Source organism: Pongo pygmaeus, chromosome 5 (assembly GCF_028885625.2).
Source record: "Pongo pygmaeus isolate AG05252 chromosome 5, NHGRI_mPonPyg2-v2.0_pri, whole genome shotgun sequence".
In the NCBI taxonomy this organism is placed as follows: Eukaryota; Metazoa; Chordata; class Mammalia; order Primates; family Hominidae; genus Pongo; species Pongo pygmaeus.
The window spans coordinates 148,544,877-148,559,092 of record NC_072378.2 but is presented as its reverse complement, the minus strand read 5'-3'; the positions used below and the strand labels follow the sequence as shown (position 1 = coordinate 148,559,092).

The 14,216-nt window shown below is 39.3% G+C and overlaps 1 protein-coding gene across 1 annotated transcript; it reads right to left on the bottom strand.

Annotated features, from left to right (window-relative positions):
- Positions 1-12,842: 12,842 nt before the first annotated feature.
- LOC129039592 (small ribosomal subunit protein uS2-like) lies at positions 12,843-13,885 on the bottom strand. The gene has a single exon (XM_054493510.2). The coding sequence runs from the start codon at positions 13,807-13,809 to the stop codon at positions 12,922-12,924; it is 888 nt and encodes a 295-aa protein (XP_054349485.2). The 5' UTR covers positions 13,810-13,885; the 3' UTR covers positions 12,843-12,921.
- Between the last annotated feature and the right edge of the window lie 331 nt (positions 13,886-14,216).

Here is a 14,216-nt window from a genome sequence, read left to right as displayed (position 1 = left end):
TCAGCATATGATATTTTCTTTCCTTTTAAAATTGAGAACTTTTACATTTTCATTTAAAGGAAGTACTTTATGGTGTCTCTTTGGCATATCCGAATTGCCAGTATCACTACTTTTGCACTTTGGGACCATTATGAAGTAAAATAAGGGTGATTTGAGCACAGCACTGAAATACCCCTCTAGTCAATCTGACAACCAAGATGGCTACTAAATGACCACAGGTGGCTAGTGTAGACAGCATGGATTCACTGGACAAGGGGATGATTCACATCCCCAGCAGGATGCAGTAGGATGGTGTGAGGTCTCATTGTGCTACTCAGAACAGTGCACAATTGAAAACTTTTAAATTGTTTATTTCTAGAACTTTCCATTTAATTTTTTTGGACTTAAGTTGACCTCGAATAACTGAAACTGTGAAAAGTGAAACCATGGATAATGGGGGAACTGCTGAAATACTATTCCAAAGCTAAATCAATATACTTATTAGAATTTCTTCTCATCTGCTCCATCTGAAGTCAACATTTTCTTTGAAATCATATTTCTGCATTTTTCCCCATTTCCTAACTAACGATGTATGGACGCAAATTATTTTTATAATTATTTAAATAAGAAAGAATACAAAAGGCTTCCTGGAGTAATGGTTTTAAGTAAACTACTGTTTAGACTAAAGTTTTCCTTATGAACTATTGATCATCACTTAATTTTAGGTGAAAATTTTTACACTGGCATCTCACTTGAGCAGTCTAAATGATGGCACACACGGAGGAAAAATATCAACAGTGGTGACAGTACTTATAATTTTCCTTCCAATTATGCATTTCTATATATACTACGTGCTATGGGCTAAGTTGCTGTATTCCCCAAATTCCTAGGTTGAAGCTCTAATGCCTGGTACCTCAGTGAATGTATTCGAGACAAGGCCTTTGAAGAGGTGCTTAGCTTAAAACGAGACTCTTAGGGTGGGTGTTAATCCAGTCGTATTGGTTATCCTTATAAGAAAAGAAACCTTGGATGGAAAATCGAGGCACCAGGGGTTGGTGCACCGAGGAAAGGCCATGTGAGGACCCAGGAAGAAGAGAACTCAGAAGGGATCAAACAGGCCGACACCTTGATCTTGGACTTCCAACCTCTGGAGTAAGTAGAAAATAAGTTTCTGTTGTTTAAGCCACCCAGTCTGTGGTATTTGATTAATGTAGCCCTAGTAAACGTTACTTACACATACATATACACATATACAAACACTCTAGCAAAGGATGCTTTCATCTACATATCCACACACACACTCCTCACGGATGATTATCTTCTTCAGTTGAAAGCTTCTTCATATATTTAATAGCATTGCCAAACATGGAAAATAGCCCTTCACCAAACTATTTTGGAATTTGGTGCACTGTTATTATGTATGATAGATGTCTTCATCTCATACTAAAATGTGTAGGTTAAGCCTGGAAAATACTACATAAAAAAAAAAATTGAGCTGGGGGTTGTTGCTCATACCGTAATCCCAGCACTTTGGGAGGCTGAGGCAGAAGGATTGCTTGAGCTCAGGAGTTCAAGACCAGCCAAGGCAACATAGTGAGATGTCATTACTAACAACAAAAAAAATGTATCAGGTGTAGTGGTATGCACCTGTAGCCCCAGCTACTCAGGAAGCTGAGACAGGAGGATCGCTTGAGGCTGAGAGATCGAGGTTGCAGTGAGCTGTGATCACACCACTGCATTCCAGCCTGGGTGACAGAGGAGACCCTGTCTCAAAAAAAAAAAAAAAAAAAAATGCATCGAGAGATACAAACTCCTTCATGTTTATTCAGTTTGCTAAAAAAGTTCAGATAATATTTTATACGTGCAGGGTTATACATAGATGAGATTGGCTAACAAAGAATTTTGGGAGCAAAAATGAATTCTATAATTAGTCAACTTTTCCTTTTAGGTGAATATTACTGGATTGTTCCTCTGTTAAAGACAATCACTAAAATAAGATTGAGTTTTGGGTTTTTTTGTTTTGTTTTGTTTTTTTGCCAAGGATTTGGTAGCTCTGCTTTGTAATATGTGATGATAATAATAAATAAATAATTTCTCTGGCATTAATGATATTAACATTTTATGTAACTCATTCATTAAGGTCTCAAGTGGATGCTCAAAGCTATTACAATTCAGTACAAGTCACTTAGTATGAAACACACGCCTCCTACAGCACTATATTCGTTTTAAAATTGATAGCACCATCAGGTCTACAAGGTCTTGAGAAGAATTTCATTTTCTCACTAGTCTAAAGTGATTGTGCTATGTTCCCTGACCTTCAAAAGCTTTTTGTCATTTTTCTGCCATGTAGTGCACAGATTCTTTCCTCCATCCATTTCATTTAAATATGTGCTATGTGGGTAAATCCAATAAACTAAGTAGCCATTTAGTTAAAACCCTTGTGGGGGTCAGAGCTCTAGGGAACATTTCAAGACACTGATGTTCCTTCTTCAACTCTGATTTCCTAGATCATTGATCATCTTCTACCAGCTCTTTGAAATGGATCCTCTTACCACATGCCCCTTAATCCCCTGTGTTGAAAGGAATGCTAGGTCTGGTACCCATTGGTATCCATCCCCTGGGGGAATGAATGAAAGGAGAGGGAACTCCTTTTCATGATTAATAGTCTAAAATTCTCCCAAGGAGACGCAAGCCCTGGACATCGCCAGACAAAAGTCCTTGAAGGTGAGTGGGGAGGATTCTCTTTCCTAGCTTCCTTCCCTAGAGCACCACCTTTGCTCATAAACAAATCTCCTGTGGCTTTTCCAAAGATAAGTCACACGGTCAAAGGTGCCTGCAAGGTCGTTACAACATTTTTCTTCCTGGGAGTGCTCTTTTGTCTGGAGAGCACATCAAGGTTGAGATTGTGAAAGAAGGTCAAGGGCATCCCAGGGCCTTGTAAACAATAAGTGCTTAATACTGTGGAATACAAATGAAGGAATGAGGAGGAATGTGCCATTTCAAAAATGTGTAACTCAAAATATGGCTTTGCACTACACGTATGCTTTTTGTGGTAGGTTTTAGATACACTATAAATTAAAAAAAAAAGGTTTTAACTTGAAAACAGGATTCCATGGTGAAATAAATCTGCTAAGCACTGGGTTAAACCAAGTGAGGGATTTTTTAAACTGCAGGACCCCTCATAGCTTGAATTTTTGAAAGACAGCTGGAGCATTCAGGGATTCTGAAACTTGTTTAGCCACAGGACTTGTTTCTTCTGCAAGATACTTGGAAAAGGTTGTGCTAAGTAGTCTTTAACTCACAGAAGGGATTAACTATTTATCGCCCTAACTGACCAGAGCAGAAATTTTGGATCTTCCATGTATTTGTGGGACTGACATGGCAACAGTGCCCCAGGAAGGAAAGCATAACTACCTTGTTGAAATAGATGCACCATTTCTAATTTTCTTTTCTTTTGAGATGGAGTCTTGCCCTATCACCCAGACTGGAGTGCAGTGGTGCGATCTTGGCTCACTGCAACCTCCACTTCCCAGGTTCAAGTGATTCTCCTGCCTCAGCCTCCTGAGTAGCTGGGACTACAGGCACGTGCTACCATGCCCAGCTAATTTTTTTGTAGTTTTAGTAGACGGGGTTTCACCGTGTTGACCAGGATGGTCTCAATCTGCGGTGGCTCATGCCTGTAATCTCAGCACTTTTCGAGGCCAAGACCGGCAGATCACGAGGTCAGGAGATCGAGACCATTGTAATTTTCTATAAGATGAATGCATGGGTGTGGTGAACGTATCGCTGCCAAGTTTACCTTCAACTTTTTCCCCATTAAAAAGACAGGTTTTTGGATGAGAGACATTTACTACACTGTTTCATAGTAGAGTAAGATGATAGGGCACTATAATAAAGTTTCAAAAAGGGAAGAGAAGCAAAAATAAAATTTGAAGATGTGTAGTGATAGAAGAAGCTTCTCTCTTTACTCCTAAGCTGGTAACGGAGCCTGATAGAAGAAAATGCAATTCAAATCAAACCAACAAGAATACTAGGTGCCCTGGGGAAGCAGAGCAAGATGCTTGCTTGTGCTGACCCACCTGACCCAGGACCAGCCCTTGTCTTGGTATCTCAGCTGCTGTATACTCATTTTATTACTTAGTAAATACAATACATTTTCCAATGATGATCGAGTCTCATTTAAATATGTATATTAAGAGGTTTGGTCATATTTACCTATAAGTTCAACAACAAAGAAATGATTATTTTAATGTATTAATCCACCCAGGGTAGCCAGTAAACAAATGGTTATGAACATTATATTGCAACAAAGAAAAACTTAAGTTTTAGTGTTAAGTTAAAAATATGTAGCTAAGCATATATATTTAATTATATCTATAAAAAACATAAAAAATAAATATAATAAAAATTAAACTGTGAATAGCAATTATCTTTGAGAGATGTCATTATAGAGCTTCTTTCTTTTCCTTTCAAAAATTTCTTAATGTGAGATCTACAATTTAGAGTGTTTAAAACTTTATATGTTTTTAATAATCTAGTTTCATTCTCAGGTGTGATTTTGTTATCCAGGGGCCATTGTTTTTTGACTTGAGTTACTCAAGTTTTGTTATGAATACAAATTGGAAAAAAATAGAGATTGATAAATACAATTTTTAAACATTACAGTTAAATTTCCAGGAAATCTTGGTCCCGTTGATTAGTAGGTATGATTGAAAAGACAATAAAGTCTGCCTCACTCTGAGAGCAGATGGCTTTCATTATAACCAAGGTATTCATTTTAGATTAACTTCCAATAACAATTTTCCTCCCTCTTCAAAGGGGATGTGATACTTTCACTTTCTGAAATCGGTGCACAGTTTTGCACAAGATTTGTTGTTGTATTTGTTGTTGTTTTCCAATGAAGGTGGCAATCAAATTTTCAACAACCATAAAAGAAATCTTAAATAATATTTTTCTTACATCTATATTCAATTGTAGATATAACAAAACAAATCCCAGACAATAAGGGATATTTTTCCTTTTGTTGTCAATAATAGAAATCATATGCAATGCTGAACTGAGAATATACGACAAAAGTTTACAGAATCTCCTAAAATGCAAACCTAGCACTAAACTTACTATGATCCCACTCAAACTTACTATGATCCCACTTGAAGAAGAGAGATGACAAATGGCCAGCAACTCCCCACCCCCACCACCAAATAGAAGTTATCCAGGTTTAACCCCAAGAATTATCCCCAGGAAATCAATGACCCTTTTTTACCAAAGAGCCCAGATTTAACACTTGGGTGGTCTATATTGTGCCTTCAACATAGAACCTACTTTACCAAACGATTAAAAGGTAAACATGTACTATAATAGATACTATAAGGAAATAATGATACAAAATAACCAGGTAGCAAATCTTCCAGCTTAATACCACGACCAAGTATTTCTGACTGACACAGTGTTATCCTCAGTCTGACTAGCTCACCTGTGGCCCCATCACACAGAGATATAACCCTGAGCAACTTTATGAATTACTTATGTGACACTGTACCTCAATCCACAACACAGACCACATCTCTTTTTCTTAGGAAAAAACGCAGGAGGAGATGTGGCTAAAAATCTACAACTGAAACTACTGATTTCCTTGTCCATGCCACGTGGAAGGAGAAATCTGTTAGCAAATCTGAGAAGGATCAAAATTCCATTCCCCACTTTCTTCAGTTACACTGTTACTGGAACATGAATTTCACCTCTTGGCGTTCATTTCTCCTTCCAAAGCCTGTGGACAATCCTATTGTTGAAGTATTGAAAGATCCTTTGCTGAAATCTTTGTAAACATTTTCTTAATGCATATCAGATCACAAATTTCACGTAATTTCTCTACTATTTTCCCATTAATAGTATACTCTAGTGATCTTCACCAGAGAAGCAAATATATTAGTGCCAGGTGCCCTGTGCTCACAAGCACAGCTGAATGCATTTACATTTGTAAATATCCTCTCCAGTAATATCATTGCTTTTTTTTTTTTAACATCAATGTTTGCAGAGCCATCAACCATTCCAGAGCAATCTGTCTTGCTTGTCTGTGCTCAACTGTGAAAATGCATCTTGATCTCCTACTTATTCCCCAAAGCCATGACTCAAGCATAAAAGCAGATCTTTATTACTAATCGATCTGGTCTTTTCCTGTCCCCAAAGCATGTGCTGCTCTGACCACAATTCTGAAGAAAGAAAAATAGTAATTGAATATTTCAGTTAAATGCAAAACTGCACTTTCCATTCTTCTCCCAACTAAGGTTGGCCTAGGATTTCTGAAAGGCCAGCATTTCTAGAAGTCTTCTAATAACCCAAAGCAAATCAAACACGGTGTTCTATTTTCTTTGCTCTAACTAAAGAAGGCACTCAACTATATATTTTCCATTTCCATTTTTATATTTTCCAGGTTTTATTCTCCATGGGATACTGCTATTGCCTTGGACTTAGAATGTTTTTTTCTTGGAGTTCACAATTTGTGATTGATTAAATAATACCCTCTGGCCAGCTTATGTTATGAGCTAGATGTTTTAATTTTTGCTCTAAATTTTGTGAACTGTGTATAATTGCTCAGTAGTTTAAGATCACTTTTTCTTGTCCCATTAAAATGTTGGAAAACAAATAAATCTAACTGAATGGTTTTCCCTAAACTGTTTAAACTAAGTTAATAATCTATTAATTATGTGTAATGGGATTTAACACTAAAATGGAAAAACACACATTATTTTGACAAATTACCCTTAGAGTCTGATAAGACTTAACTAATTATTTATGTACAGTGAAGAGCAATCTGGTAAACAAGCACATCATCCCCGCTAAGCCATGTGGAAATCTGGTTCCAATTCATCTCACACCTTCCAGGAATGACCAGCAAAACTACACAGTGGCTTATAAGAAAATCCACCATGTGCTGATTTACCTAAGGCTTGGAAAAGATGCTTACATTTAATTAAACAATCAGTAGGACAAAAAAATACCACCACCACAAAAGTAAAACTAAAAACATTGAAATGCCATAGGTTTGCTGCATGATTTCTTTCAGTTCAGGATCATTTATTTTGAAACAAAAGCCAGTTTGTTTGAGATACTTCAACTCTTAAAAATAATCAAGGCATTAATTTAGGTAATTTAGAATAATCCCATCTAAATCTTTTTATTATACCCATGAGAAAACTGAGCCCCTGAAAGTTCGGTTGGCTTGTACAAGGTGACAGAGGTGTTAACATTAACTTTTGGCTCATAAGCCAGGGCTCTTTCCACCAGACTGCGTCACCAGTGGCATCTCATTCATAGGAGTGGCCAGCTCTAATGGAAAGACAATGACCCAACCATTTTCCAGATTTCTTTTGATGGCTCAAATCATCTTTATACTTTTTTTTTTTAATGATTTTTAAAGATCTAGGGCTATAGTTTGGTTTATTTGTTGTCTCCAAGTCTTATGTTGAAATTTTATCCGAAGTGTTGGATGTGGGGTCTAATGGGAGGTATTTGGGCAGTGGGGGTGGATCCCTAATGAATAGATTAATCTCCTTCCTCGGTGGGGGCAGGGGAAATGCTCTCACTCTATTAGAGAGAGCTGGTTGTTAACGAGAGCCTGGCCCCTCGCTGCCTCCTTGCTTCCTCTCTCACCATGCAATCCCTGCACGTGCTGGCTCTCTTTCCCCCGTTGCAGTGAGTGGAAGCAGCTTGAGGCCTTCACCAGATGCACATGCTAGCACCAAACTTCTTGTACAGCCTGCAGAGCTGTGAGCCAAATAAACCTCTTTTTTTATTATAAATTATCCAGCTTCAGATATTCCTTTATAGCAACACAAACAGACTGAGACACTTAGTCTACTTTAAGTTGGATTTGGGGATCTGTAAGCACTTGATTGATAATATATATTGCTATCCTTGATTTTTCCTGTATTTCTGTAAAACATCAGCATTTTTGACTATTTAAAAAAAAAAAAAAAAAGAGAAAGAACCATGTTAGCCATGTTTAGCCAGAAAACTTGGGGAATCATTTTATGCTATATACCTGTTTCAGAAATAAAAATTTTTCTTTAAAGAAAAATTTTAGAAAATGCATTTGGCCACAGAAACTTTGTGTGTGTGTGGCAGTTGTTTTAATAACTATTCACATGCTCTAGAACACCTAGCATACTGTCTTGCATTCCATGTTGCTTGTGATGGTTAATTTTATCTGCCAACTTGACTGGGCCAACGCATGCCCAAGTAGCATTATTTCTGGGTGTGTCTGTGAAGGCAGTTCTGGAAGATTAGCATTTGAATTGATAGGCTGAGTAAAGAACAGTGCTCTCATCAGTGTGGGTGGGCCTCCTCCAATCCATTAAGGTCCCAATGGAACAAAATGTTGAAAGAAGGATGAATTTGCTCTTTCTGTTTGAGCTGGGATATCCATCTTCTCCTGCCCTCTGGCATCAGCGCTCGTGGTTCTCAGGCCTTCAGGCTTGGACTTAATCATACACCACTGATTTTCCCAGTTCTCTAGCTTGCAGACAGCAGATTGTGGCACTTCTTGGCCCACACAGCTGTGTGAGCCAATTCCCGTAATAAATCTCCTCTTAAATGTATGTACCTCCTATTGGTTCTGTTTCTCTGGAGAACCCTAATACTATGCTCAACAGTTGCCTAATAATTTGAATTGGTACACATTGGCTGTATGAATTCCTTTAAAATACTTCTATACATGTACTTTACTCAGATTTTTCCATGGTCTTTCAATGATTTGTTCCCAAAGACTACTTCTAAAGGGATTAATTTTCAAGAAGTCTTTGAATGTTTGCCATTCAGGGAAGAATACGTTGTTTTTATTTTTAGTCAATGATGACCCTTTTATACAAGATCTCTAGCTCAGTGAAAACTTTTAGTGGGAGAATGATTTGAAAGAGCAGAGAAAGTCAATATTCCACTTGAGCTTCTAGAAAATATTTCTAGTTTAGACTCCGTTGGGACCTAAACTGGACAGAGGAGGCACATGCAGATTGGCATGATTCTGTTTCTTGAATAGGTGGCAGCCACACAAGTGTTTGCATTAAAATTTTCTCACAATTTGGCAAATATATTTTACACTTTTTTATGTGCATCTTTTTTGATTTTTAAAAAGAAAAGAAAATATCACCTAACTATATGCCTAATGATACCCCTGCTTACCCACCAAAAGGTGAGAATGAGACCATCACCTGCGTGGCTCTTCTTGAAGTCAGCTCCACCATCCTGGCCTTCTCTAGCAGACCCTGGAGCAAAAGGGCAGAATTTGGAAGCTGTGTCCTTTTTCCAGCTGCTAAATTCATTCTTCAGAATATGATATCTGAAGTGATGGTGAATTTCTGTCACATTTGGATTCAAATGTAAGCATTAAAATATATTTCTGGCCAGGCACAGTGGCTCACGCCTGCAATCCCAGCACTCTGGGAGGCTGAGGTGGCAGATTACTTGAGGTCAGGAGTTCAAGACCAGCCTGGCCAACATGGTGAAATCCCCAGCTCTACAATAAAGACCAAAATTAGCTGGGTGTGATGGCTCATGCCTGTAGTCCCAGCTACTCTGGAGGCTGGGGCAGGAGAATAGCTTAAACCTGGGAGGCAGAGGTTTAAGGGAGGCAGTAAGCTGAGATCGTGCCACTGCACTCCAGCCTTAGCAACAGAGCAAGACTCTGCCTCAAAAATAGATACATAAAATAAAATAAATTTCTAAAGCCACCTCACAGGAATTTGGAAATTCACTTACATTATCCAGACACCTGTTCCCTGCTCTGGAAAAGGCTGACAATGTATTCTCATATTTACTCCCTACGGGATTCTATATTTCAGTTTGTATTTATTAGAGATCATAAGGTTATTAACCATTCTCTTTGTCAGGAAAGCCTTTATTAGTATTATTGTTCAAGTACTCCAAGGTACACTATTGTCAAAACCTGATCTATATCAGTTTTGTTTTGTTTTTGAAGTGGAGTCTCGCTCTGTTGCCAGGCTGGAGTGCAGTGGCACCATCTCGGCTCACTGCAACCTCCGACTCCCTGGTTCAAGCAATTCTCCTGCCTCAGGAACCTCCCAAGTAGCTGGGACTATAGGCACGTGCCATCACGCCCAGCTAATTTTTGTATTTTTAGTAGAGACGGGGTTTCACCATGTTGACTAGGATGGTCTCGATCCCTTGACCTTGTAGTCCACCCACCTCACCTCCTATAGTGCTGGGATTACAGGTGTGAGTCACTGCACCTGGCCTATATCAGTTTTAAGAAATAAAAGACATTATAGCTTTTAGTCTTTGTATTTTAGCCTTCCTGAAGAGAATTCTCCTTGTTTTTATCCACAGGTAGTTAAAACAATAACCTTCTTCAACATTTTAACACGCTGATGGTAAAAAATGACTGAATATTTCCAAGTTCATTTCTCAACCCACAGACTCTGGAATATGAATTAGGTGCACTGATAAAAATGTTGAATCTTTAATATTTCACACCAAAAGAAATGCCTCCAGGTAGCTTTTAGCATATTGCTGTAATCTTGGGTAATGAATTAATCATACCCATCCTTAACATAGAATGTTAAGGTGGAATCCACACAGAAGAGTATGGATCGGATAAGCAAGCACTTTTGCTCCTGAAAACTATTTCAATCACTACATTAGAGTTCATAGAACTGACTCATCTCCACAGACTAGGATCTAAAATTAATATAGGCCCCAAAGCCCCAGTCTCAGAACAGTGCCAGATAAAAATCCCAAATCAGACTGCCAGAAGTGCTTCCAAGTAGAAGAAGGGCACCCAGGGAACCAGTCATATTAATTCAGTAAATAGGAATTTATGCCACTTACCTTTGTCCTGAGGCCTTTCTGATTAGCAACCCATTTACAGCTAAATCGGGAGGGATTACTTTGTGGAAGCCTGGCCCTCTTAACTAGGGAGGGGCTGTTTGTTTGTCTACTAACATTTCTGCCTATCTGGGTGGCACATAATTACTACTGAGGTTCATCAGACATTTAAATGCCAATAGTGGTCATAACAAAGGAAAACAGTCAGCCAAGCGCGGTGGCTCATGCCTGTAATCCCAGCACTTTGGGAGGCTGAGGTGGGAGGATTGCTTGAGCCCAGTAGTTCAAGACCAGCCTGAGCAATGTAGCGAGACCCAGTCTCCATAAAACATTTTTTAAAATTTAGCTGGGCTTGGTGGTGTGTGCCTGTCGTCCTAGCTACACAGGAGGATCCCTTGAGCCCAGGAGGTTGAGGCTGCAGTGAACCATGATTGCGCCACTGCACTCCAGCCTTGGGTGACAGAGAAAGACCCTGTCTCAAAAAAAAAAAAAAAAAAAAGCAGCACAAGCTGACTCACCAGTCACTCTGTCACTCTGTCATACTGTGGGGGAGGCTTTGGCTTACGTGTAAATTTTGATTATATGGAATTATTTTATTCATTGAATATGAAAGCTGGTTTTATGTTTCATTATCCACACCTCCAGTGAACTCCTCCACTCTCTGTTATTTATGGCTCTAGTCATTTCTTACAAGTAATATTTTGGAGCCTAGGGTGAGTAGTATGAAACTCATGAATAAAGGTTGGTTACATATGTGTGGCTGGACCTGGGAAAAAGGGCCCTAGGCTGGCAGGCTCCTTGCTTGTAACCCTGGGCTGCTGAGAGGCAGGGCAGAGGTGCCCATACCAACTCACTGAGTCAGTAGGGAGGAATCTTCAGAGGTGGGAGAACACTTACAAATGTGTATTAATATTGTCCTGTATCAACACATCACATATTATTTGTAGATGACCATTGCTTCCTTCCCTCCCTCCCTCCCTCCCTTCCCTCCCTTCCCTCCCTCCTTCCTTCCTTCCTTCCTTCCTTCCCCAAATATGTGTTCAGGTTCTATTGCATCTAAGGTACCATTCTGATAATGCAGATTAGACAAAAGTGTATGATGTAGATTCTGTCCTTTAGTTTGAGCACGGAAAGCGGAGTCAGAGAGGAGAGGGGGCGATGGAGAGAATCCATGCCATGGTCAAAAGCCGATCATGAACTTCATCTACATTATTAACAGTTTTATTAATTCTGTAAGATCAGTTTATCCCATACTCATTCTACAGGTTTCCTACTTCTAAATATCAGCTTTGTTTAGAAAGTATCATTCTTTTTAGAAATTTTACAAACAAGATACAGAATATAAATATAGAATGAGGAATTGGCATGTATAAATAACTGTCATACAAGGTCAAGTGAGATAAGTTCTGTCAGAAAAGTATGAAGTGTTGTGATAATTTAGATAAATAGAGATTGCTCTGATTTGGGAGGAGCAAAAAGTGAAAGTGCTAGAAAGAAGATACCTTTTAAATTGGCCACAAAGAACACGCAGGATTTCAAGGGACAAAAGAATTCAAGAGTTCAAATGCCATCAACAAGAATGGGGCAGGGGAGACAGGGACAGGCTGAAGTTTGGCAGCAAAAAGGCTGTATTCAAGAGTCCTGTAACTTTAATACATGTAAGTCACAGGACTCGGGCAAGATCCTAGTGGAAAAGTCCAATAGGTAGATTAAAACACAGCCTCCAGCCTTTTGAATCATTTTCGGTCCCTACATATTGAAGATAGCTGACATAGAATGTGCATAATATTAAAGGAAAGAGGGCTGAGAAGAAAATGGAAAATGAGAGAGACATATGGAATGTTCACATTTAGGAGCAGAAAGAAAGGAGAAAAAATAAAATCCTAGAAAATTGTAGCATGTGCATGCCAAGGAAGCGAACATATTAAAGGTTGTGAGGACACTGACTTATGTTTAAAAATTAAAACTGCTTTGACTTTTAACTTACGACATGTGCTCAGATACATCCCATATGGACCAAAGACTTTTTTTTTTTTTAGAAACTGATGTTTATTTTCCAACAACCATTTTTCCATGTTGCTTAACAGCCTGTGCAAGAACAGCTTAAGACCAGTCAGTGGTTGCTCCTACCCCTTCAGTGGCCTGAGCAGTGGGAGCTGCAGACCAATTTTCCGTGGCAGGCTGAGCGCTCCAGTTTTCAGTAGGGAACTGCTGAATAGGCACAGAGGGCACCTGTACACCTTCAGACCAGTCTGCAACCTCAGGCTGAGTAGCAGTGAACTCAGGAGCTGGAGCAGTCCATTCACCCTGAAATTCCTCCTTGGTCACTGCCTTTTCAGCAGCAGCCTGCTCTTCTTTTTCAATCTCTTCAGGATCTCTGTACAAGTACAGATCAGGCATGACCTCCCATGGGTGTTCACGGGAAATGGTGCCACGCATGCGCAGAACTTTCTGAGCCAGCATCCACCACATCAAACCCACTGAGTGAGCTCCCTTGTTGTTGCATGGGTTGGCAATGTCCACATAGCGCAGAGGAGAATCTGTGTTACACAGCGCAATGGTAGGTAGGTTAACATAAGATGCCTCCGTGAGAGGCTGGTGGTCAGCCCTGGGGTCAGTAACCACAAGAAACCGTGGCTCCCGGAAGGCTGCCTGGATCTGGTTAGTGAAGGTTCCAGGAGTGAAGCGGCCAGCAATTGGAGTGGCTCCAGTGGCAGCAGCAAACTTCAGCACAGCCCTCTGGCCAGTATTCCTGGAGGATATAACACTGACATCAGCAGGGTTTTCAATGGCAACAATAGCACGAGCTGCCAGCAGAAGCTTCTCCCAGGTCCTCTTCAGATTTATGATATAGATGCTATCACTTTTCCTTTTATAGATGTACTGTTCCATCTGGAAGTCAAGATTGGCGCCACCTAAGTGGGTTCCTGCTGCAAGGAACTTAAGGACATCCTCCTCCTTCATTTGCAGGACATCAAGGGCTCCGGACATTGTGAAAGTTTCCCTTTAAGTTACGACAGGAATCCAGAACAATGCCGTATGGACCCCTCTGCAGATAGCGCGGAAAGCGGACCAAAGACTTTTAAAGAGAAACAGAAATTTTAAAAACTAAAAGAAGCTACAGATAAATATTTATCTGATGTTAGAATGAGAAAAAACTTTCTAAGAGTAAAAGCAAAGTGTACTAGTCAGGGTTCTCCAGAGAAACAGAGCAAATAAGAGATATATATGCACACAGATATACATGTATCCTGAGACTTTCATACCTGCATAATCTCACATCAATTTCTTATAATAAATCTCTCTATATATTTATATAGATACATATATAAACATATATATACACATTATGTATATATACATACACATATATAAAGATATTTATATATGTACACGCA

Excerpts from the sequence above, each read along its gene's own strand:
- LOC129039592 (XM_054493510.2), bottom strand. The coding sequence starts at position 13,809 with ATGTCCGGAGCCCTTGATGTCCTGCAAATGAAGGAGGAGGATGTCCTT.